The sequence below is a fragment of the Pagrus major genome, chromosome 16 (genome assembly GCF_040436345.1).
Source record: "Pagrus major chromosome 16, Pma_NU_1.0".
Classification (NCBI taxonomy): Eukaryota; Metazoa; Chordata; class Actinopteri; order Spariformes; family Sparidae; genus Pagrus; species Pagrus major.
The window spans coordinates 28,990,359-29,017,651 of record NC_133230.1 but is presented as its reverse complement, the minus strand read 5'-3'; the positions used below and the strand labels follow the sequence as shown (position 1 = coordinate 29,017,651).

Below are 27,293 nucleotides of genomic sequence, written 5' to 3'. Positions count from 1 at the left end.
GCGTCAGAGATTAAATTAGTTAAACTAGTCTGTCCATTGTCTTAAAAATTGCTTTTTGGATAAGTTGGGAGTTCTGTGTTATGATGGCACTATGAGGAGTTATTTGGGGTGAATGTTATTTTTTTTTAAGGAACTTTCATTCACACTTCAAGGATAAATTTAAGTTAGAGAAAAAAACAACAGCTAGTGCTTTGAGCGCCTTTTTTTTTAGTGCACATGTCTGAAGTGGTGAGAAAAGTGTCACCAACACTATCAGCTGGTAAAGGGACAAGGTAGATTTCTTTAAATCTCACTTGGAAATGAAATGGGGACATTAAAATGCATAAGTTTCCTGCCTTGAATCTAAATAAAAATGCTAATGAAACGCTGTGGGTATTATTAACACAGGGAATGCGTTTCTTTTTATTTGCTAAGGCAACATTTCAAGAAAGCTTCTAAACTGACAGCGCGTCTTGTTTTGATCATCATCAGGATTTATGACACTACATATTCTCTTGACATTTTAAAAATTAAAAACGCCACCTAATTAAGACATTAATTACTGCCTGGTTTTGTAGTTAGTTGAATAATTGAATATGACTGTGCATAATACTGTATTATATATGTATCTTTGCAATTCCAACAGGGACTTATTATGAACTTTAAAAAAAAGACTAATTTATGATATAACACCAGAGTCTGCCCTTTCATATGCCATCAGTAAAACTGAGGAACCATCTGACCGGAAGTAATATCTATATTTTATGATTTAGTACATCGTTGCTTAACATTTAATACAGCATAGGGGGGAAATGCTTGGAGGAGTCAAACAACATGTGCAACATGTACGTATTCTTCCTTTAGGGTCATTAAATTACACTATTCATTTTGAAGAGCATGACACCAATGATAGGAGAAAGATTGAACATTGTTCAGGCAATGAAAAACACTAAATATAACCCTTTTTAAGAAAATGAATTTCAATTATACAATGCAATCATGTGACTGCTTGGTGTCTTTTCCAATTACCTGAGCAGCTCTGGGAATAATGAAAAGTTGAGGGGAATACATGTTCATGCTCCAACAGGAGAGATTTGGTTAAAATATGATTGACTTACTGAATACAAAACCATCGACTTTCACACTCCACCGGGGTATAATTACACTTCTGCTGCTTCTGCCAAGAGAAGCCCTCAGGCGTGTGACCACAGGGGTTTGGAAATTTTATGACATGCATGTCACTTATCTTTTTATGCCTTTAAAAAAGGGACAGGCTGGGGTTTGATTGTCTGATAACCATAATGCATCACCCTCTATTTAATCCTATTTGTAGTGAGCAGCCCTTGCTGCTTGTTCCTTCTGTAAAGGTTATGTTGAACAAGTCCATATCCACAGCAGTCAGTGCAATACTGTAAGGCTGTGTGAATAATTACTCCATCATTGTAAATATCTAATGTCAGACCTATAAGGATTTTAGTATTGTTTAGAACATTTGTTCACATTATGTTGATCGATGAAGCTGTCATGTTTCTTAGGAGGACTGACAATGAACGAATGGAAAATTGTTACATACACAACAAATGGTTCATTTTATGGTATAATTTGTAAATGTGCCAAGTATTCGAAGGTAGCTGCAAAAAACAGAGGGGCAGCATATCTCCGGATTCAACTGACAACTGCTGTACTTGGCAGTAGCAAGCTACCACTAACTGATTAGCTCATGGTTCAGTTCAGCAGTGGAGCCAGTGGCCCTGGAGTGTGTCTGGACTGGGACCTTGAATAAAAGGGCCTGGTAAGGCCAGGGGATGAGGGGAGTAACATAGTTAGAAGAAAACCAAGGGTAAAGAAGGGAAAAGAAACAGGATGTAGTTGTTCAAGCTGAAAAATTGTTTATTTACAAAAAAAACACTAGTCAACAAAGAAAGATTTGTCTCCAAAAGAAAATGCAGTCTGTCAGACAGGTCAGGCCTGGGCTAGCTGGTTAGCATGCTAACTTAAGAAGACATCTCCGCAACACAATACAAACTGTAGATGTCTTTGACATAACTTCAGCACTGTTGTTTCTTCACACTCTGTTGATAATGTTGTTCATTTTTTTATCATTATGATTCAAATCAAAATTCTGTCCATTTAAAAAATTCAACATTTTAAAAAAAATATGTGCTTCTTCAAGTTAGAGTTACATCCTGGAATCAATCTTGCGAAAGCTGGTGCAACCGGCTTTCCATAAACTCAGCCTAGTTTTAATCCAAGTGTTTGGTTTTTTTTTAATGAAATGTAACCCAATCAGAACCTAGACCCCTGCCAATCATGAATGTTGTTTAGGAAAGATTCATGGTCACATTGAAACATTTATAAAAATAAATATTTTATTTGAAAAAATCTACTTTAAAAAATTTAAGTCTTTGAGATAATGTTACATTAAAGATTAAAGGTTTTCACTTATACCATTGAAATCTGTGATATTAAAAAAATCACTTTGAAGTCAAACTGTTATTCCAAGCAAACAGGGCCTCCCTCAACATCAAGTCAAGGCCAAACAAATGGTTTCTTAGGGGTCAGTGCATGTAACCCTAAAACGTTTTGCATAAACTGGATTGGTTGTATCCAAAGCATGACAAGGAAGACCAAAAGTGACCACACCATCAGAAGGTCAATCTATCCTGCTTAGTTCCCTGAGGTACAAAAGCATCTTAATCACAGATGAACTGGAAATAGCAAATGACTGGGAAAAAAATCCTATTTAATCTAAGTCCATGAATCCAAATTAGAGATTAATGGCAGTAACAGAAGGGTCTATGTGAGGAGACGACCAGGAGAGAGAATGATACCACAGTGTTTCAAACCAATGGTGAAACATGTTGGTGGAAATATTCAAGTCTGAGGGTGTTTTACCTACTCTGGATTTGGACACCTGCACAGACCAGGACTCCATCCTGCCCAAGGAGAATTATTTAGGAGTAGTTTGAAACAAATACAAAATAGAAGCATTTTGACCAGTGGTTTCAGACTTTTGGACTCTATTCTAGAGCACAAGTACACTCATGCTTGATTCAATTACTGCATTTTTGACCTAACTGCAACCAAATAAAGTTAATACATAAAAACAGAGGGATGGGGTATGTTAAACATGTATGGATATAGATGCTTGCGATGTGCCGGCTCTGACTGAGGCTGACACACTGGGGCTCGGAGATTGTAAGACATCAAACACGGTACACTTGTTCACATCGATGCCATGCTGCCCTAAATGTTTCGTCAGATTTGACATGCTGTCTTGCAGCTAATGAACTTCCCACACGCATTGCACTGCCTTGTTGTCTTTTTCTTTTACAAAGTGAAGCAGCACTTTTGACTGATTTCCGCGGTCCATCTTCACACACTGTGACTGCTGCTGCACATGCTAGTCATGCACGCTAACTCTCCAGCTCGTGTTGATGCGTGACGTAACAGGTCCTGACTCCTGGCAGATGAAAAAGGTCCTGGAAGGTAGCCAGACGAGCCACGACCTTGCAGATATACGTAGCTTTTGTTTCCACTAATTATTTTTATGTCCCATTTAGGAACCAATTAGCAGAACCAAAGTGTTTTTTTTTTTCAGGGTACCCAGTACTAAGCAATAAGCCCTTGGTTCTAATTTGGAACCGAGTTTCGGTTCCAACCCTAATCGTAACAAAATGATAGCTGTTTAGGTTATCATTTCAGTGTGTATTTGTGTTTTAAGCCTGACATTTGTGAGTGGCAGTCATGACAGCAAGGCCTGAATCACTACTAACAACAGGAGTGGAAGACCATGGGTGGGGGAACAGACTGGGCATGAGTGATCAGCAGCAGGGTTCAGTCCTGGTCTTTTAGTAACCCTATGAAAAGAGGCTTGCCATAAAAGCAGCTATTGGCGGAAAGCAGTACCTTGTACATTTTGCACTATTAACCAAACTTCTTTGTTGGCTTAAATTGAGCCGTTGCTAGCATTCATTGATATTCAGTTGTTGTGCATGTTTATGTGAATATGTTAATCTTGAGTAACAGTAAGATGTAGCTTTGACCATAGACGCACGGGAAAAATATATATTCACACACTGCAAATGTATTCAACAATACTGAAATAGCCCCACTTCCCTCCAAAATTTAACACAGAAAGACTGATTAGTTCTGTCTCTCCAGCAATGACCAGAAAAAAGGCTATTGTATATTGAGAATGTCAGTGTTGTCAATGTCGTAATGAATGCACTATGCATTGTGTTAATATTTACCAAAGAGTTGCTGCAAATATATTGCCTGCTGCTGTCTGTCCCACTGGATCCATTCAGAGATGAGAAGGAAGAGAGGAAGAGAGGAGTGGAGAGGGTTGCATTTTATCTTACAGTTAACCTATAGTATTTATATACTATTTATATATACTACCGACGATTCATATAGCTACTGGTCAATTAATACACCTGCGAGTAAAACACTATAAGCGGAAAAGACAGGAAGCACATGCATCTTGTAAATGTCAACACTGAAATATGCAATGTTGAACATGGATTCAAGATAATCAATCTTGCAGGAGGGGGAAAAAACTGTCCTGCAACTTCATATGAGTGTCGCACAGTAACGTAACAGCAAATGCAGTCATGTGTTGGGAAAATGTAATTTGGCACTGTTTGATAATACAACACTAAAGTGATACAAGTAAATACTAGAAAAAGTTGATGTAAATGGTCACGTTGTGGGTGATAGGGGTATTTTTACGTTTTTTCGGTGGTTTGTTCGTTGGACCCAAAAGACACCAAGACAGGTTAAAGGGAATTTATTAGGTTTCTCTGGTAGTGGGCAGTGGAGGGAGGCTCAGGCTCAGGCTGATTGCTCAGCAGGTGGAGTAGCTGGGGCTCATGATGGTGAAGGCTGAGGCTTTGGTGGAGGCACAGGTGAGTGAGACTTGGAGAATCCACAGTGGGATTACGGCAGATGGCAGAGGTGCAAGAGGCTGGCCGGCAGGGTGGCTGTGGAGCTGGAGCTCAGAGTTTGCACAGGCTCAGGTAGACGAGCGGAAACAATCTGGCAGCGAGTGGGAAGAAGACCAGAGTACTTGAGCTGGCACTGATAATTAGTTGAGCTGCAGGTGTGTGAGAGGCAGGAGCTCCAGCCATCCAGGGAAGCCACGCCCAGCCTCTGCAGAGCACCTCTGAGAACACATGAAACAAAACACAAGCACGAAGCACAGAAAAATCCACACACAAAGTCTAAATCGTAACAGGTCACACATAAAATCATAGCTTGTCTGTCAAATCACACAGGCATAAACCCCATGGGGTAGGGCGGGCACAACACCCCATCCTGGGAAAAATATAATTTGCCCCCCCCGTATATCACTGAGTTTAAAAATTGGCTCCTGCCTCCTCCATATATGGACTTTGAACATTTTTTATATCACGTTGCATGACTTCCTCATTTACTACCGTTATAATTAATAATAATTATAATTACTACAGCAGGTGAACAGTTTTAGGTTCCTTGGAATTACCATCACAGGGAACCTTGGTCATCACACATCACCACCCTGGTTCAAAAAGCACAGAAAAGGCTCTACAGAAACTTGGGAAGGCTAAATTCAGGAGCAAGATTCTGGTCAACTTTTACAGAGGAACAAAAGAAAGCATCCTGACTGGAAACATCAAACTGGCATGGTTTGTGCATGGCCCAGACAGAAAGGCTCTACAGCTGGTGATTAAAACCGCTCAGAACATCACTGGTACCCATCTACAGCGCATCAGTGATATCGATGAAGTGAGATGCCGGCACAGAGCCCAAAGGATACTAAAAAACAACACCCACCCCAGCTAACACTCCTTTTTATAAAATAGATGCAGCACAAAGAGAGGACTCAAACATATTTTCGTTTTTTAATACCCTTGTGTTTTAAAAAATTACAATAAGTTTACCTTGTAACACTTGTTAAGTTTCAGGTCTGATATTATAACCACACTCCATATCACTGCTTTTACTCCTCACTGTAAAAGGTCCTGTACAAGCAAGCTAACTTTGGTGCAGTTAGCCACAGTAACACCTGGCAATTACTGGGCTAGAATATGTGGTAACAACGAGTAGCTGTGGGGTGCAACTGGTTTTAATCTTGTGATGCGAAAAATACACAAAGTAAACCCTTTGAGTTAAGTTTGGACTTACAATCAGCTGATTCAATGAGCTCCAGATGTTTTCCAGCAACCAATTCACACAATAATCTGTATACTGAGTAAAGTCTTTGCGCCAAGACATGTTTGAAGCGTGGAGCCCATTTTAATAAATCCCTAGTTTGAAACTAGCTAGTTGTCACCAAGATTTTAGGAAGACATTCATAAACAAAACTTGTAATGGATCTACAATCCAGGAGAGAATTATGTCTACAGAAACATAAACAGTGCATTTCCAAGTCCTGAAAAATATAGGCTACTGCTTGAACTAAGACAGAAATGGTTTCTCTCCCAGCGTGGTGAAGCTGGAAAACTTCCTGCAAAAGCCTGTCCATCACAGCCCTAATATACGCATTATACAATTCAAACACACAGCCAGACAGGGCAGTATGGAGAGGCGGCATGAGCGCCCTCAAAAAAAAATAAAAAATACCGAGCGGACAGTCGCCCACAGTAACCGGCTCTGTAGCAGCCACCTCTGGGCTTATCTCGTCATCTCAGCGGGGCGACCCCGGTGCCGACCCATACCGGCTGCCTTAAATTTGTTTGCATTCATTTTATCCGGTTTTTGTATTGATCATTTACACGTCAAGTCAATTATGTCATGTTGCCGTGTGGGGAGTGGGCGGCTGGGCGCCCTCTGTTTTGGTGCGTCTGGTGCTGCTGAGAAAGTCTCACATATAAAGGCTGGTGAAGAAGGGGGAGAAGGCAGCGGATAGGTTCACCTACTGGACCTCAGCTCTCCCTACTGGTGCTGGGAGCGGTGAAGCAGGGGATTCAGAATCAGAATCAGAATTCCTTTATTAGTCTCGCAAACTGAGAAATTTGTGCGTCACAGCAACCAAAGGACAGTTCAATATAACAATAAGCAATACTAATAGTAAAAAATAAACAATATAATAAAAAGGTACGAAATAGAATCGTATAAACATAATATGTACAAATATAAACAGTGTAATTATGGACAGTGTGGGCAGTGTATTGTTATTAATAAATAATAAATATGAGTATGAAAATTGCCCAGTTAGTGCAAACCAAAATGGGAACTTAGTTATGTAGGTTATACATTCATATTAGATTCATCCAATAGTGCACAAATAATGCAATTAGTAGGCTAAAGTCAATCACATCACGAATTGCTTCCAAATAAAGCACATTTCAGTCATAATAATATTGTGAATATTAGTTTAATAAAAAGTTATTCTTTCCCGAAACGGTACAGGGTGTTTTATTTTGAAAATTGACTGTTCCTGTGTGTGACCTCCTGGCCGGCACGATCGTCTCTGTTCAGCTTGACGCGACTGCGGGCCGTCTACGTAAAAAATAGACAGGCTGGACACATTGGCCTGTGCAGCGCTGCTTTTCATTTAGGCGTCCATGTTAACAGATTAGACCGGCCACAACAGATGCATGAGTCGCGCTTCTCACGCGCGTGTCAAGCCAGGCTGCTGCGTCACTTTATCTAGAGATTCAGAGTCTCGCGACACGCACGCGGTTCTCATCGAAAATAGACGTGGAAACGACCAGTCAACACTCATATCGACATCATACCGGCGTTTCACCACAGTTTCAATGTCTGTATGTGTAGAATATGTCACAGACATGCAGAGAATACACATAACAGGTGAAGGGCAGTGTTTTTCCAGTGCACTCTCTTTTTCTTTCTCTCCTTCTCTCCCCATTTCCCCCCCTCCCACTGTCTCGCTCTTTCAACGGGGGTAAAGGAGAATCACGTCATCATATCTTTTGATAATTATCAAAGTCTAACTCCATGTAAATAGCTAGAGCAGGCAGGAGCGGCGCTGCAGCAGCTACGCAGCCTATGTGTGAACACAAACACGCGCAGCAGCTCAGCAGGGCAGCCTCCACACACTGAACAAGCTTCCTATGTGGCCAGCTTGTGATGCACACTGTAGGCACCGCGCTGCCTGTGTTTGCACTGGATGCCCTTCTCTGTAATTCATCAGTGACTGACAATTACTGAACTAGTCTCAGTGTATCTGCATATCTGCATGTTTACAAAAGCCAAATTTAAGATTTTTGAGGAACTCATTTTATGCTTGATGAAGGCCACTTGCAAAAAAATATAAAATATGCAAGAACAATACAAACAGGATCCCCGGAATAAATTGTGTCATGACATGAGGCTTAGATGTATTTGTCTTATCACTTTCGGTGCACTTTGTGTTACAAAACCTTGGTCTGGAATATTCCAAGCAGTGCAAAGACTATACATATATAAAAGTTATGTCAACAAATGATTACATTTAACACCTTTTAACATTAACTCAACCCTAAAGGCTAGATAACTGAAGCCTTTCTGTTAAAGGGCCTGCTAGATCCTGAGCTTACTTAGTGTCGAAGCACAATCAAGCCCATGCTTAACACCTTGAACTGCACACCAGGTGATCAAAAATAAACATGACGGAGTGAAAGCTTTACAGAGATTACTGTGTTTGTGGAAGAGCCTCTTGCCACGGGAAAACTCTGCTTACTGTATAATTTTAGCCATCAGTCAGTGGGTGAATACACAGTGAAATATGTGTGAAAACTGAACACGCTCTAAGCAAATTTAAGCTGCAGACTTGAGTCCCTTCATGCTCAGGTTGCTGTTATCAAGTTCTAAAAGCAAATGCTTCATGAACGGGAACTGCCCACAAAGCAGGACTCTGGGACAGAAGAAATTAAAGGTGCAACGTGTCCAGCAGTAACAGGACGACAGCTGAGTACCATGCTGCAAATGATGGTTCATATTCAGCCAAGAGGATATACAGAATGTTTCAACAAAAGCAGTATAACAGTACAAAAACATTACATAAAACTAGGAATGCAAGATGTCCATGGAAAGATATAGACTGGCTGACAAAGGTGTTAAGTGTACGTGACCTGAAATATCTCCCTGTCTGATTAGATTTAGCTTGGTTACATTTTAGGGAACATATAATATGTCACACATGCTGGGATGTTCTAATAGCAGCCTACACAAACAATATGAGAGGCTGTTAAAAAAAGGTCAAAATCATTTGTTTTCCTGTTCAAGTAGCCTAACCACAATACCCAATTAAAAAAACTGAGCTCAGTGTACAAATGTCTGTGTTTGTCAAGAGAAAATAATGGTAATAATATTCATAATGCAGCAGCTCTCTCCAACTCTACAGCCAGAAGGGAAATCGTTTAAATTAGCCTAATTTCAAATACAGTTCGGTCACACGCATAATGAGAAATATCAAAAAATACCAGTTGAAATATTGTTTGGCAATACTGGCCAAAATTGACGTCTAAGACACGTCGACAAAAGTGTTGATAAAGTGTTTGTGTGTCTGTATACCACAACTGCTGTAACCTGTGAAACCACAACTGATGAAGAGTTAGCAAAAAACGCGCCGTTTCATCGAATGGTAGAAACGTTATATCAGCCTGCAGTCACATATCTAGTGGTTTAATGAGTACTTGATTATCGGTCCAATTTCACGTCTTGTACAGCGACGCAAAGCAGCTTTGGGAAATGAGCATGGTCTCCTGGTCGATTCGGCGTTTGCATAATGAGAAATTACAAACGACATACTGCCATATTACAAAGATATTTTATCTAAACTTGTAGCAACGCACACATAAATCGCTCCCACCCTGCGCACTCACGTTATAGGCATCTGGAGGACTGCTCGTAAAAGGCGAAACGTTATTTATAAAAGTTGGACGTTTGTTCAAGTACGAGCGCCACACTTTGCTAAATATATGCCGAAATGTGCAGATGCTGCCAATTATTTGGAAAAGATGATTAATTGAATGCCTTGTTAGAATTCAAGTATTAACAAGGAAGGGAATAGTAAAGGGACGATTTTTAAAAGGTAGTCTGGAGTTCCCTCTGTACATCAAAGACTAAAACGGCTTGTACGCTGTTTTTAACTGCCCCTACACACAGCACATCTCACGGGAGTAGAGCAAGCTGATCTGTGCCTTATGTTCCGTCAAATAAACGTAAATTAAAAAGGTTTACTTGCCGAAGTTGGAACCGAAAGGCTGGTGGGTCGCTCGATCTGCTCAGGTTTCTGTTTCCCGGTCACATTCATTTCCCATAAAACCGCTTTCTCTGTCCGCTGACTTCGACCAGAGTTTCTCCAGTCATTTACCCAGCAATTGACTGCAAGTGTTATTCGCCGGCGTCCCGTTCAACGGCACAGCCAAATGGAGAAACCATGCCTTTAAAAAGCCGTCTCTATCTTGTAACTAGAGCAATTTTGCCTGCTGCAGGGACAAATTAGTAATGGCAATCGTTGCTTATTTTTCCCTGGCTCAGACCTAACTGTCAGCGCACAGTGGCTCCTCTGCTGCTGCTCATCAGTCTGCATGTCTCTCCACCTGCTGCCTGTCCTCCTATTAACTATTCCTGCGTCAAAGCACAGGACATTAACCCATTCACTAGTATTTAAATGCTGAAAGCATAATGGCGGTGATTCAGAATTAATCATGGTGATATTTATATGTGCACCTTTTTATTAGTGGCACTGTAGTGGTGGGATATATTGCAACCAGAGAAATTAGTCTTGGGTTCAGTGCTGCCTCTGGAAACATCAAGATTCAAAACAACAAAATGAAAACCAAAGTCCAGCCAATCTAGATCTCAGTCTTCTTCGTGCTTGAAAGCCTCCCCAAGCATGTTAAAATCGTCATGGTCACTGGCACAAATTAATTTCTGGGGACATGGCAGGAGGCCTTGATGCATTCTCCTGGAGGAGCGGAGATGGGTCAGACAGCCAGTGAGCCAGTCTGCTGACGCGTCGGCTTGAGGGAGCTGGTCCTATCTGACTTCTACAACTCAGACTCAGAACCAGACCTACATTGGAACTTATCAGTACAAGCAGACAGGTTTATAACCAAAATGTGACACCACTTCCTAGAACCATCACTCTGTCAGGAGCAATATAGGTTATAAATAGAGGCTTTCAAACACCCAAGTGCACATGGTACCGGAGAGATGGTTTTACTTTGTATGATTACAGGCCTATAATCAGTGATGTACTTCTGTTTTGTGCACGTCACTGAGTATGGACCGCTGCAGGAGTACATTCAGCACTAGACTGATCCCACCAAGATGCACCACAGAGTGCCACAGGAAATCATTCCTGCCTGTGACTATCAAACTGTTTAATTCCTCGCTCTGAGTGTGGCATTATTGCTCCGTATATGTACATTTCTTGTTTTTTTGTTTTGTTTTTGTTGATATTGATATTATTATTATTATTATCATTATTATTATTATTATTATTATTATTATTATTATTATTATTATTATTTCTGCATATTCTGAACTTTGAATGGGAGCAGCTGTAACACAAACAATTTCCCCTCGGGGATAATAAAGTATTTCTGATTCTGATTCTGATACTATATAACAGCATAGAACTACCATCAGAGAGTATGAAAAGGTATCATCAGAGGATTGGAAAAGGTTTGATTGTTGGGGAAGCTTTAGCCTCACACTTCAATGACAGGCGGGCCGCTCTCAGCATCCTGAAATTATATTTTTCTGCAAAATCTGATGAGATGATGTTTTGCCGGTTTTATGGATTTAGGCAGAGTCTACCTGCCAACTTATTGTTGTCTGTTGCAAATAGAGCAGACTTTGTGGAATTGCAGCCTTGAGTTTTGGTTAAACAAACATTTCAGGAGGAAGAGCTGAGCTACAAAGGTAAAAGCAGCCTGAATGTTTGAGAGAAAGCTCATAAGTCAAAGCAAACAATGTTTTATGTATCAAACCTCATGGACTCCTTAAATAAAGTAGCCCATGTAATGAAATACATCTTAACAATGCCAAAGAAAACTAATTAGGCTATTAAAGGTTAGCACCACACATTAAATGTTGTTTAAAGGTCTTGGGGAATACCACTGCATGTATGAAAAAAGTAGTATAAAGCCTTTGGTGGCTCCAGAGGAAACTGCATGCAATCTGATAAATTGCCTCCAGTGATCCCACATTGCATTGTGGGTAATGTAGGCGCCAGGTGTTGAAAAGGAAGAATAATACACATATGATGTTTGTGAATTAAAAGATCATTTTTCAAGTCAATAAAGTGGCTATTTGTCATAAAGAAAGTAAAATATCATACATTTTTTTGCAAGTTGAAGTTCAAGTTGAAAAAATATCTTTTAAATTGACATTCATCATATGTGTACTTCATGGCACAATTCAAGCAAGGATAAAAAAATGATTTGTCTCTCGCCATTCACCACCATACAAAGTTTTTCTGAAATAAGGTCCCATGGGCAATCCAGAAGGGGCTATTACTTTTTCACATATGCAATAGTACTCCCCAAGACCTGTAAACACACTTTAATGTGTAAAATTGGTGGAGTTACCCTTTAATGCTCAGTATACAAAAATGCCTTTTCAACTTACTGTATGTGGCAAGATTAATTTAGAAAATACACTGATAGTAGTAACAACGTAGCCCTCAAACTATACTGATGTATGTTGTCAAGAGTAAGCTGATCAAGGCAGCAACAGTATGTTAACACAAACTTTCTATTTCAATCGGAATAGCAAAAAAGAACCACAAAGCACCACCCTCAGACAGACTCAGACTCAAACCCCCCTAGGTCAAAGCACCGCAGGATTTTGTTTGTGACAGAGTTGTTAAAAATGGCTCATCCACAGTGCCAATAGTCATCTAAATGCATTCTGTTCAATTGCTTCTTTGACCCACTGCTTTTGTTTGCTCTCTTTAACCTGACAATTTTCAGTTTGAATCAGGGACATACGGACAAAAACTGTGGCAGCTTTGCCCCGAACTCATTTGAAAAACAAGATGAGTCCTTTGAGTTATTTGCTTTCTTGCAGGGAGTTAGTTGAGAGACGGTCGATACCACGCTCATGTTTCTAACCTAATATAAAGCTACAGTCAGCAGGCAGTTGGCTAACAATCCCTGTAAAGCTCACCAATGAACACATCTTTGGTGTAAGAACAACAGTTTACAATATTACAAGAGTTGTGTGCTGGTCTGTGTCTTAGTCTGGTGCACACTGACTTCCTGGAGTCTTGTCAACACTTTGGTTTCTATTAAACAAAAGAGGTTTTATATCTTAAGATATCTATCTTAAGTGAGCTTAAGAGGTAACTTGACATGCTTAGTTACACAGAGACCATCTGGGAAGTTGCCAGTGGAAACTGTTTGGAAAAGAGCAGGCACTGAATAATACTTAAAAATACTTGACATGTGATTGGACGAACCAACTGCCTATCACTGTCTAACAAGAGCTAACTTCAACCAACCAGATCAACAGTGGAATGGCGGCACCACCAGGGAGCCCATTGGTAAATCAAACTCTTGACAAAGCCGTTCTTCCTCCAATTAAATGTACTTCCCAAATCTAATACAACTGATGCTATAGCAAGCTCTATGCCAACCTCTTGAGAAGACCATTGTTGTTTTCAGATGAACAGTCACTTTTCTCACTATGCATCACACCTCAACCATGCCTGTAGCTACCAGTCGTTCCTCAGAGGACACTAAGTGGGAATGGCGTCAATAGGCGATTTTGGTTGACCCCACGTTTAAAAAACTTGTGTGGACCCGCTAATTTTGGTGGAAAAGCAGTGTAATAGTAGCCTATTATTTTTTCCAGACAGTACTGATATATAGTATGTATACCCAAACCTCTCTGCCTTTATCAAGATGGATTTGCGAGATTCTCTCATCTACTCCTGCATATGAGTTGAGACTTTCCTTTGTCTGACCATCAATCAGTTATTTTTAAAGCTCTGTCTGCCCCTCTCTCAGCTGTGAGCATATTGCTCTGGATCTCTCTCTTGCATCTTTAACTTCTGTGAGGCTTTGAAAAACCTTGTGTCAAGGCTTCAAAGTGACTTTCTTTCTCTCATGTTAAATCTAAAATGATCACTTTTCTGGGGTTGTGTTTTATGTACCCGACTCTCTTTCTCTTTCTCCTGAGTTTTGCCATCTTAACCCGTTCTTGTCACTGTAATTTAGACTAATAATGCCCACATCCCCTTGGTGTTCATCTTGTTCACACTTAATTCTGAAGGAGGTGCTTGTGTGGGTGAACTGTGAACATCTTGCAGAGGCCATATTTAAACTTGTCCCCAAGAGAAAGCAAGTGAAGAGAACTTTCAATTTTGACAATTCCCAAACTTTTCAGTCTTGTTTTTGAACAATAACAGGATTTAGTAGGCTGAATGATTCAAGTATCTGGTGTAATAATGTAAGTAAATTTAGGTGAAACTTGTTTTAATCCTTCCATATCTTAGCACAACCTTTAGGTGGCTGAATGCTTTGCTTGGCATAAATTGGTTCTGCCTTCTGTCTTTCTTGTACTGTACTACCTTTACTGTTCAAATTCAAAACTCATCAGATAGTAATCACCTGCTGACAATAACAGGGGCAATGCTCCTCAAAAGTTTGACCCATGGTCTTGTATTTTCTGAATACTTTAAGTCTCCTTGTGCAACATTTTCAGACCATTTGTCATCTTTTTTTTTTTTCTCACTTACATCTCGTCCACTCCCCCTGACATGAAAGTCTGGCAAGAAACATGTAATTCGAATTTGATATGACACATTTTGTGGAATTGTCAATATGGTACGTAGCCTATGACACATACAAATTTAAATGTATCTGTATTTTGTAGAAACGTTAATTGCTAACATTTTATCCTGATGTCACGCTCCACTCTAGGAATCTAGAGCCATGCTAGCCGCTCTATGATGCGTTTTCCCCCACTACACCATCTGCTATTATAAAGAAAACTCTTATAATTATCCCTGATTTGACTCCAAAGGCTTCATTATTGATAGGTGTTTGTCAGCACAGATGGTTTGAGTGGCTTCCTGCTGAGTCTGTTGGCTAAAGCCAACCATGATGCTCTTAATTCAAATCATCCCTGAGCATCCATCTTACTCCCTCTGTACTGTCTTTTCTAAACTCTTTTCAACCTAAATTAAACACAGCTCTTGTTACTATCCAACCCAGCCATTAGAGGCTGAAGGATCCCTAATTAATACATTATGAAAGGAGCTTTCTCTCTCAGGATTTTAGGTAATCGGTTGCCCACATTATAGCACCATAACCTGGATGACTGAGAACCTTCATCAACTATTTTACCTTGTGTAATTCTTTCTATTTTGTCATGATGTTTGCTTTATACTTTGTCCTTCCAAATGTTGTTCAAATAAATGTATTACCTTTATATAATTGCAAACCTCAGGACTTTTTAAAAATTAACTAACAGTGTTTAGAAGAAAGACCTTCCTTCCATCTAGACCTACAGTGCAGTCTTCAGTCAATCAAGTACATTCATGTCAATTCTAATTCACCACCCTTTTAAAAGTGATGATTAGCCCACAAGGCATTCAATGCAAATTGTCCTAGGATGAAAAAACTCACATCCTTTTTTACATGAATCAAAAACCGCAGGTCATTGAACAAGCTGTGAAGTTAACATTGTGCCTTGAGAAATGTTTAAGTGAAACAACAGTCGGGATGAAATAATCAAAACACAAAAGGGAAGAGGCTCAGGGAGGCTGAAACTACGGCTAGTGTACAAATATCCACAGTTGATATTACATCTTTGACTTTATTTTATTAATGATGCACATGATCGCATAGAATCAAGCTGTACATATGGCATTTGCCAATAAAGATTCATGCACCAAGATTTAAAGCACCCTGGATACCTTGGCGGAAATTGGCTCTTGCACACTACAATGCAAAACGATGTGTACACACACGTCTGTGTGTGAAGGTGCTTCTCAGTGATGAGGCTGTGTCAGTGCCAGCTGTGGTTTGTTTGGATGAACCCACAGTCTTTATCTCTCGCTGCCAGAGATAAGTCTGACAAGTGCCACGGGTGAGAGCGGACAGTGGTGTGACATGCCTCCTGGACCTGAAGAAGTGTCATTTCCTGAAAGAATTGACTTGGTTTGAGTCACAGCAAGGGGACCAAATTAAATGCACTATTACCTTAAATAATATTAGAGGTTTCTCAGAGTTTGATAATTGTTGGAAATGTAAGATAATGAAAAAACAAGACTCAACAAAATATATAACAATGGTCTCGTCGTTTTTAGACATTTGAGATTTTTTGCAAAAATGTCATATATTAAATCTTCAACTTGGTCAGAGCCAGGCTTTTTCGTCTGAAAACAACGATGAGTGGTGAAAGAGTACCAAAACCAAAAGGTTTCAGGATGTATGCATGTTGTTTTTCAATAAATTGTGTATTTCACCTCACATTTATGTGCATGGAAAGTAATAGTCTGGTAAAACTGTCTGGGTGGTTTTCTGAGAAGTTTCAGAGCGACACTTTTCACATCACACATTAAATCCAAACTGAAAGACAGACTGTTTTATTTCCATAAGATGTGATGGCCTTCAAACAGCTTGCTAGTCGGTCCGCTGCTTCTGTACTGTGCTACCTTGGCACTATTACAGAAGCAGCATATTCACGCTAGCATGCATAACAGAGCTGCAGTAGCTGTGGCAGATGCTCACAGCGAGGAGGTTCAAACAACATGGCAGTCAGGGAGGTCACCATAAAGTGAGTGAAGACTCCAAACTATTCTGTGTGGCAGCGTTTCACTGCACAACCACAGAATCGCTAACTGAACATTCAGACTACTGGACTAAGTACCAGCTTCTCCTTTCAACCCCTCAGCCATATTGTTACACCAAATTATTATATCAAGGTAAAGCCGATGAAATGAAACAAGCAATTAGAAACTCAATCAAAAAGTAGCTAAAATCTCAATCTGCTCATTTGTATTAAGACAGTTTAGTTGCTGTACATCATAATGGCACTCTGCGGTATTCGATTTAATGCTCTTCAGTCTTCATTGTCCCACATGGGCAAATTTGCTCTGTAGGGCACAGCTTAGAAGACAGCTTTGAAGAGGTTTCAAACATTGTCTTTGCTCTTTCTATTCATCATTAGGCTAATGAGGACTTTCATAACAGGGTGATTATTTGAAAAAGATGTGAAAAACGACCCCAGAAAGCAATTTACTGGAGTGAAAGTAACAACCTGGAATCATTAGGTTTGTGAAGATAATGGTTTCTGACATAATCAGCGAGTGTTGCATAGGTGTATTTTGGGCTGAGTGGAGGTGTGCATGGAATAAGAGAAGAGATTTTTTTAAAATGTTGCTATGTAAAGTTAAAATAGACAACAATCAACAAGGACATCACTCACAATGATGTTTTGAATGACATCTTTGAAGGCTACTTTTGCCCTTCTTATCATATGTATTTTTATAAATCTATTATTATCCACCCCCACTTGTCTCTTGGCTCAGTTCAAGGCTCAAAAGTCAATGGGTTTTCTAAATTTGGTTAATTAAGACAATGACTATGACAAGTTTTGTTCAGGCTATCAGCGGTATAAATCATTCGATGCGTTCTCTTGGTTATAAATGTTGGTAAAACTTTATATAGACTGTTTATTAAGCCATAGAATCTACAGTTAAAAATGTTACATACATAGGTAGATTTTTGTACTGTGTTGACTTTAAGATTTTGTGTCTTTGTGTGATAACTAATGAGTCTGTTATTCAGCTTGCTCAGGAAATTTGCAAGTTAAAGGTGCACTATGTAGTTTTGGGAAATACATTTCAATCACAAGAGAAAAATCTTCAGACATTGATTTTTCGCAACTGAAGAAACTAAATAAACATCATCACAGGACAACACAATTTCACACTGTTTTACTTTGCATTTGCAGGACCTGTCTAAGTAGCCACCATTTTAGCTTCATACAGCGTTCTGGGGACCTTATTACCCTCTTTCATAATGTTCTGCTACACTTTGACATGTCTGTCACTTTATAATTATCTTTTTATTATGTTTTACAGTCCACCCTGAGGACTATTTCTTGATATGCTGGCCACTTGTTGCTTCATGTCAGTTTTCTTTGAGCGGGCAGTCCAGAGCTAACAGTTTAATCCCAGGCCAGGAAGGACACAGGCAGGATATTAAGGCTGTTCAACATCTCTGGCCACTTCATGACTTTTTAATGTTTTCTGTTCTGTTTCTATTTTATAATCTAGCAGCAGGACAATTCACTGTAGGGTGCTGCTGATCTGTCATTAAGGAGCTCAGATTGTGGGCCAACTGGCTCTTGACTCCATCTACTGGTCACTCACTTGGCTCTCCTGTTAATATGTATGTACTGTAGCTGTGTGAAGTGAAGGAAAGAAAGAACAGAACAGCGCAGTGATGTAAAATAGTATCTTCAAAGGAAAGAGAGTGCACTGCGCAGCAGGCACTCGTATTAAAATCAGAAATAATGTCCAGCCCCGGCGTGTGCTCTCGCACTGATCTGTCTGGGTTTCCTCAGGTGACATTGCTGTAATAACACAGCAGACATCACAGAGGAAACCCGCTGTTCTCTTCCTCTCCACAGTGCCACCAACCTCTTCTTCAGCCACCAACGCACCATCAAAAATGCAAAAGCATGGCATGGAAGCAAAAGTAGAACATGGTTCCTGGTGAGAGGGGATATCATAATTGAAGAGATTAGCGCTGGGTGGGTCTTACAGACAGAGTGATGTATTAACAAAACCCTGTGGCTAATGTTTATGGACTGGGGGGGCTGAGGTTGTGGGGTGGTTTTCCGACAAACACTGGAGGAAAGTAGAAGTCGTTATAAAGACTGAGGGAGGCTTGTAGACTTATGCATACGCTTATTAAATGACCCAATATCCCAGAACAGAAACAAATCACTGCCTGAAGAAAGACACTGATGCCACTGATGCAATTAAAGCTTTGATTCAACCAGCGAGACATTCTCAGAAAGCATAAACGCATTCCCATTTCATTAAAGTTTCATTTGAAGTTACTGGGGAAAATGACTCGTCACACAAAGCTGTAGCAGTCCCATTGTAACAGTCCCAAGACTTGCTATCTTTTTTGTTTTGGGCTGAATTTCAAAATCCCGCTGGACTGAGTGGATTCAGATCACCTGTGTGCAGGGTGGCGAGACTGACTCCTAATTAATGAGTGGAGGCAGCTTGGGGCATTCCCCTCCCAGCCAATCAGGGTGTGATGACGTCCTTTTATGGAGGCTTAAGAGAGGTGGGGAATGGCACCCAGGTTGGACCCACTCTCATTCTACCACCCACACTGGACCCCTTCCAATTTGCCTACCGCCAGAACAGGAGTACGGAAGATGTCATCTCCACGGCGCTTCACTCCGCCCTCTCCCACCTACCTATGTGAGAAAGCTGTTCATCGACTTCAGTTCAGCATTCAACACCATCACCCCCTCCAAACTGATCACCAAACTCAGTGACCTGGGCATCAATACCTCCCTCTGCAACTGGATTCTGGACTCCCTAACCAACAGACCACAGTCTGTTAGGTTAGATAACCACACCTTCTCAACCCTCACCCTGAGCACTGGCGTTCCAGTCTTCAGTCTGCTATTCTAACTCAATCAGCAGGACAAAGTGATCTCCAGCCTTGTCCTCATCACTCTCACCTGTGTTAATGAGAGAATCACTGACATGATGTCAGCTGGTCCTTTTGTGGTAGGGCTGAAATGCAGTAGAAATGTTTTTTTGGGGATGGGGATAAGTTCATTTTCATGGCAAAGAGGGACCTTGCAATTAATTGCAATTCATCTGATCACTCTTCGTAACATTCTGGAGTATATGCAAATTGCCATCATAAAAACTGAGGCAGCAGACTTTGTGAAAATTCATATTTGTGTCATTCTCTTTGGCCACTACTGTACATATTTTTGCTTATTTTTTTATGTAGGTTGGGGCTGGTCTGTCAGCATTTTACTGCCAGTGCCGCCACAAAGCGATGCACTTCACAGGCACGATTTAGCAGTAAAAAGACACGATTGCTTTTAGATAATAAAGATAGGGGTACCCTATAGATTTTTCCATAAAGGTGGGGGTCTCTCAAGAAACAGATTAAAAAAGAATGGTCAAAATTAAAGCAGCATACTCATGATTTTTAGACCCTGACGACACACACACGGGTATTTCTTAAAAAGTAGCCTTTTTATTATGTGTTTTGGATTTGTTCACATGGAACAGCGTTTTAGGTCACTGGAAACAAAACTGACCTTATGGAAAACTGCTTATAGGGTGAAAATTCTGTTTTCTGTGCTCATGTCTGGACAGGCAGAAACAGATTCTGTCATGATATTGTGGAGTTGTTGAGTATCTAGGTTGACAGAAAGGATGTTATATTGTCTACGTTAGAGGGACAAGACAGACATTGAAATACAAAAATGGAAAAGAGACAAAAATGGCTGCTGACAATGTTTTTAATAAAAATTGCATTATCCAGGAGGATTCTGTGAAGAGCAGTCATATTTCACTGCCTAATCGTTTTATGTCTTGTTTTTATGAGAAATGCCTTGGTACCATCCCTGGTGCCTGAAACATACAATTGAGGTCAAAAGTCTACATACACTTAGGTTGAACCACTGCGCAGATATCAAGTTAGCAAACTATAGTTCATGTAAACTGTTACGTCATCTACTTTGTCCATGACACAAGACAACTGTTTTACAGATTTTTTCACTTATAATTCACTAAATAACAATTCCAGTGGGTCATAATTTAACATGCAGTAAGTTGGCGCGCCTTTAAACAGCTTGGAAATTTCCAGAAAATTATGTCATGGCTTTAGAAGCTTCTGATAGGTTAACTGACTTGTATTTGTGGAAGTCTACTAAGGACTACCTTCAAACTGAGTGCATCATGAGAAAATCTAAAGAAATCAACCAAAACCTCAGAATAAGATGACCTCCACGAGTCTGGTCCCTCATTCAACTGTACAAACAATAGTACACAAGTATAAACACCATGGGACAAGGCAGCCATCATACCGCTCTGGAAGGAGATGCATTCTGTCTCCTAGAAATGGATGTACTTTGGCACAAAAAGTGCTAATTAATCGCAGAACAACAGCAAAGGAGCTTGTGAAGATCCTGGAGGAAACAGGTACAGAAGTATACATATCCTATATGGACTGCTCAGTAAGGAAGAAGCCACTGCTCCAAAAGTGCCAAAAAAAAAAAAAAAAAAGCAAGAGTACAGTTTGCAACTGCACATGGGGACAAAGACCTTACTTTTTGGAGAAATATACTATGACAAAAAATTGAACCGTTCGGCCATAATGAACATTGTATTGTTTGGAGGGAAAAGAGAGAGGCTTGCAAGCAGCAGAACACCATCCCAGTGCGTGGCAGCATCATGTCTTGGGGGTGTTTTGCTCTAGGAGGAACCGTGCACTTCACAAAATGGATAGCATCATGAGAAAGGAAAATTATGTGGATACAGTGAAGTAACATCTCAAGACATCAGCCAGGAAGTTAAAAGGGCACTATGTAGTTTTGGAGAAGAAATCCAAACTCAGAATTTTCATATTTTCAACATTAATGAGGTAATAATACAAACTCAGACATATTTTTTATTTCCATAACTGAATAAACAAGCTGTTCTCAGAGGAAAATAAGGTCCTCAGAACATTGTTTAAAGCTAGAAAGGTGGCAGGGTCTGCCAAATATAGGCAAATTAAAACAGTATGAAATTGTGTTGTCCTTTAAGGTCAGTTTGTGTATTCGGTTTATTCAGTCATGTGTAATATTCATGTGTATTCAGTTTGTTCATTACACATGAATATTATTTTGTTTAGGCATAAAAATATTAGATATTTCTCTTCTGATAAACATTTCTTCCCCCAAACTATTTGTGTGTCCTCCAAATTAACAATGAATCCAAAACTACTTTCAACGTAGCAAAATGACTTAAGCACAAAAACGTTAAGGTATTGGAGTCGCCACCACAAAGTCCTGATGCTACCAAATACTGACCTTTCACATTCGTAAAATAAAGTAGTGATCCTTACTTACCTAGGACATTGAATGTTTACTAGGATTAAATGTAAGAAAATGTGAAAACGGAGTTTGACTAGGGTGTATGTAAACTTCCAACAACAATATAATAATAAATAATAGAAACTTAAAGTCAAGGTTAGTAGGTAACTTTATAGAGTAAGTCAAAGTAAAGATGGTTCATAGTATTTTCTGCAAGTTATAACAACCCACCACAGACAATCTGCTTCCTATTTAAACCGGCACGTGCATGGCCAGTGTATGTGAATGGCCATGTGATATGCATTTTCAGGATGGAGATTATTTCTGTAACGGTGCTGAAACACTCTTCTGGATGGAGATTGTTTTTGTTTTAAAACCCCGTTTTCAAAAATATACCCGTACATGTGAACAAGGCTTAAATCTCTTAAATGACACAAGCTCCAAAAACAATGGACATTTCCCAGAATGCAACAAATAGCAATTTTTTAACCCTCCCTGTCTGATAAATGCTCACCCTATTATCTCCAGTTTTAATCACTGGCTTTCTGTACTGATATACAATCAAACAAGTCCAAGCTATAATTAAGAAGACTCTGATGACATGAAATATTAATTAACTGTTTTTTCAGGCAAATTAGTACTGCTAATGATGATGGCCTTCAGACATAAAATCAGTGAAATGTGCCTTTAGAAGAAATTTTACACAATTTTTAAAATTTGAAATAAAAATACCTGTTAAAATGATTTGCTTTTTTAATCACCAAAATAACAGAACAGAACTTTGTCTAAAATTGAATGGCAATATTTTTTATTAAGTTAGGAAATCAACACATTTAAGAAATTTAATTATATACACTGGTTCTACTGTATGGATTAAAAAAAGACAAAAATAAGCTTGACACACCAAGCTAATACATGTTATAGACTTTGCATTTCACATACCCATAAATAGTGATCTTGGTTCAAATCATAATTACAAGTTCATGTCATCCTCATGACTGATTGGTCGATGTGCCGTAACTTCCCTGTATTAATTTGTTCACGATTAAAAAAAAACAAAAAAAACAAAATCAAGAACACTGTCACTGAACTGTTCTTTAATATCTTAAAACTACGCTATAAAATACATAAAGCATATCTACCATGTGTTCCATGGGAAACAAAGAAAAGGCAATGGTTTAAGAAATCATTTCTCATGAAATATTGGTAAGCCTTAAAATAAACTTTCAAGCGATCTCAGTAAAGTCATGTACAACAGGTAAAAGAGGCTGGGTTTTACTATTAAAGCAGTCAAATAATACCAACATCTGCTACTTTGTTCAAAATATACAGAGTATAACATTGGTGCAAAATGCTTCAGTCAGAGTTGCTCGTGGCTGAGTGCCACAGTAAACAACTATACTGAATTTCACAGGGTGCAGCAGATAAAATGTTGACAAATGTGTTGTACAGTAGTGGCCGTTGTAATACAGTAAATTCCAGTGTTTGTGACCTGTGGAGGACTTCTGCACAGCTCTGATTGCAGTGGTATGTATGAGAGGTCCTTAGTGTTCCTCTTTGTCTCGGCCTTTCTTGTCCTTCTCGTCCTGCAGGGCGGTGCCCAGCTTCTTGATGAGTACTGACAGCACCTTGTCCAGCGGGTCCATCACGCCCCTCTGCAGCCACTTGGGTATTGTGGTCCTGGCATGGTGGAAGCCCAGCTTCTGCAAGATGTAGTCCACACCCACTGGGTCGATCTTACGCCCTGTCCAGGAGATAAGCCTGGGAGAAAAGGAAATGTTTCGTTTAGTCAATGCAAAATTTATTTCACACACTGTATGCTAATTATTTGACAGTTATTTCAACTCAGAACAGAAATAGAAACTCATTTTTCTTGTTCTTTCCAAACATCCTCACTAACAGTGGTAGAATATAACTCAATTACAACTACTCAAGTACTGTACTCTGATATTTGAGGTACTTTATTTGAGTATTTCTATTTTGTGCTACTATATACTTCTACTCTACCACATGGAGGAAAATATTGTGATTTTTACTCCTCTTCATTATTTTAACTATAGTATTAGTTACTTTGGAGCTGAAGTTATTGTATGCTTTTATATGATTTACTAATAATATTTGATAATATAATAAGTAGATAATATAAACTGACAGGAGCATTTTTTCTGCATAATGAGTACTTCAACCTTTGATACATTAAATCCATTAAATACTAATGTAATATTACTGCTAGGAAAACAGCTTACTGAAAAGCTGTCACACTACTTACAGTTTAAAACATGACAAAGTCAAGTCATGACAAAAATGTGATGAAAACAGCTTGAAGTGGGACTGAAGTGTGTCCTTTATGCTGTTCTCAAGTCTCCTGATTTTATGAGAAAGATCAGAAGAAACACAGAAATATATTCCTACTATATATAGCAGATTATTGTAGGGGTCTTCAATGTTTTTCAAGCCAAAGATCCCTGATAGAGATGGAGCAGGGACCCTCTACTACAAATATTGTAAGAAAATTCTACTGCATACCAGATTGGGCCTCTGTTAACGTGTAGGGTGGCCTATCACGCCATGTATAAACAAATGAGCATGGCTAATGTTAAGTGTGTTAGCCTCACCCTCGGCATTCCCTCTGGTCCATTGTGGCTCACAATGTCTGTAAACACTTATAATATAATAAAATATAAAGTAATAATAATAATAAATGATAATATTAAAGCTAACTGGCCAATGTGTTTCACTAATTTTCACAAATATATCTTTGCTAATCGTATATTGGTTTCATATTAATGTGGATTTTTATTCATATTTATTACATTTACAACTATGAAAGGGCACTCCCGGCATGAATGTATGAATGACCTGAATGTAACATTCCTTAGTATACTAACACAATGTAGTGTCCAACTTTACACTTGTAAAGGTTAACTAAACAATGTTAATCAGCCTGCAAGCTGTAGCCACACATTAGCAAGGGGGAGGAGGGCTCTCTGCATCAGCTGTGCACTTGGCCAGCAAGTGGTATTTGAGACTTGACGTACTCCGGTGGAAACTCAATTCACATCGACAGTGAATGCAAATAACTTTGTTCTTGTCGAGAGAACCATCTGGCAGGGCTTTGAAGCTGAACTTGCCACTCAATATCTGCTCAAGGAGGTTTGTTTCTGCTTGCCATCCACAACGTTGCTGCCGCATCGCTTCCCAACTTCCTAAACTATTGAGCGGGCCGAGGGTCATAACGTGTGTGTATTAATCGTGAATCAAAAAGATTAACGGCATTAAGAGGAATGTGCCTTAACGCGTCATTATCGTGTTAACTTTGGCAGCCCTAATAATTACGCATGACAGCCTTGAATTTTTGGTCCGTGCGTCACTCTGTATGTGTTTTTTCTAGTGTGGCCACAAGGTCACATAAGCCTTACATAGTGTCACAAATGCTTTTTTCCGTTTTGTCCTCTACTGGTTCTGAATAAGCACTGTGACTCAATCAGACTCCGTCATGTGAAAGGCAATGCATCTGAAACCGCTTCAAATATGGAGCGGAGCTGACCTGAGAGTTGGCTCCAAGTGCCAGGTGTTGCACATGAACTCCCTCCAGTCCACCGTGGTGTAGTTGATGCCGTCGTCCTTTTCTTTGTCTGAAGAACTTTCGTCATGCAGGGCTGTGGGGCTCTTCTGGCCCGGACGAGCCGCGAACACCCGCGGGGCGAAGAGGGCTGAGGACCCACGAGAGAGAAGAGAGTCAATAAGGGTGTCTCTCTCTGCATGCTTCACTGCCCGCATATTTTCTTTTTAACATGGCAAACACATTCAACACCACCCATAAGTAGAACAAAAACCATTCATTACATCCCTGAAAGCACAGTCCCCATCTTGAGAGTAAAGCTCTAGACTCTATTGACATTCAGATCTACCCTACTTTAATTAATCTGGATTAATCAAACTCCACCGCTCGCCTCTTTTCACTTTCTATTCAGCAGCAGAGTCTACAGAACAAAGTTGCGGCACTATTTGAATTGTCATGAAGAATGTGAGGTTGCTGGCATTAAGAGTGCTAATTTGTTCCCCTCTCTGACAATAGGAAACACATTAAAATGCTGCCTGCATTGGGCTGCCTGACCTCCCCGCTGTGCGTGAAAATAAAACTCTGCTTCCTGCATTACATGCTACTCTGCAAAAATGCAAACAAACAGCTTCACAGGTACAGGCAGACAGACATGGTTCATCTTGTTATTTCTGCTTTGATAGTTGGAAGTCCATTTTCTATTCTCTTCACTAACTGAAAGCATTTAAGGAATGAATAATTTAACAAAAACCTTTCTCCTTCTCCTTCAGGTAGGCAGAAACCAGGTCATGAAGGAACATAATGAGCTCGGCGTCCATGGTGACGCAGATGTGGTCTGTGAATTCTGTCACCACACTGCACTCCACTTTGGGTTTGCTGTTGGAGTCTGGTACAAATACAAACAATTGAATTACTTTGAAAGAGTTCATATATATACACTTTTATAACATTGTTGGACTCACACCGGGCAGTTAAGAAAAGAAAGAATGAAACTGAAGGGAGGGTTCTGGCAGAATTTGAGGGTGTAGCTAAGAACAGGTAGTTAACGTTAAGCACAATGTATAGTATCTTGCCCAGGCGGAGCGCAGTCACCGCTCCCTCTTTCTAATTAAAAATGCTTCAGATCTACATGAGGGCGCTGTATTTTTCATGTAAAGTTGCCATTTAATGCTCACGTTCAGGTTCATACTGTCTACTGTCAATCAGTGGCGTGGTATGAAATCTGTGCACGATACATAGAGAACAGGAACCACTCATAAAAATATCACTTTATAGTGCTATTAGTGGTCGAAAACTCCGCATGGTACCTTTAAACCAGATTGAAGAACAGAACATTTGTTTGTTGCAAAAATAAAACATTACTGTGCAGCAGAGTTGATTTGATGATGTTAGGCAGGGGCAATAACTGACACAATATTTGCTACTGTGATAAAAATACAGTCTGACCTTAAGAACAGTAAGAGAAAAGACGCTTTACTGACTTATGTACTGTGAAATTACTTATCCAGTCCCACCTGTTAGAGAAGGTTCATCAGGATCTTGAACATGGATGGACTTGAAGTCCAGTTGCATTCTGGGAAGAGCAAAGATGGTCTCCGTTTCATGGTTGTAGCTGGAGGAGCTACGGAAGCTGCTGAGCAGACTTGAGCTCTTGGCAGCCGCTCCACCGTCTTGGTTGTAGGCTTCCACGTTCCTAAGCAAGTTCAGCTCTGAAACAAGAGATAAGACC

At 39.8% G+C, this 27,293-nt stretch overlaps 2 protein-coding genes across 4 annotated transcripts in view; both read right to left on the bottom strand.

Annotated features, from left to right (window-relative positions):
- The window catches only part of sntg2 (syntrophin, gamma 2), a 95,193-nt gene extending 84,737 nt beyond the window's left edge, over positions 1–10,456 (bottom strand). For all 3 annotated transcript variants that reach the window (XM_073482894.1, XM_073482896.1, XM_073482895.1), the window contains exon 1: positions 10,154–10,456. In XM_073482894.1, coding sequence (XP_073338995.1) covers positions 10,154–10,222 — 69 coding nt within the window. In that variant the 5' untranslated portion in view covers positions 10,223–10,456. The remainder of the gene's footprint in view (positions 1–10,153) is intronic.
- Positions 10,457–22,793: 12,337 nt separating this feature from the next.
- Positions 22,794–27,293, bottom strand: part of kiaa1109 (KIAA1109 ortholog) — an 85,934-nt gene continuing 81,434 nt past the window's right edge. Inside the window, exons 87-90 of the mRNA XM_073482902.1 lie at positions 27,079–27,273; positions 26,316–26,450; positions 25,550–25,715; positions 22,794–23,763 (exon numbers count right to left, since the gene is read on the bottom strand). Coding sequence (XP_073339003.1) covers positions 23,547–23,763; positions 25,550–25,715; positions 26,316–26,450; positions 27,079–27,273 — 713 coding nt within the window. The 3' untranslated portion in view covers positions 22,794–23,546. The remainder of the gene's footprint in view (positions 23,764–25,549; positions 25,716–26,315; positions 26,451–27,078; positions 27,274–27,293) is intronic.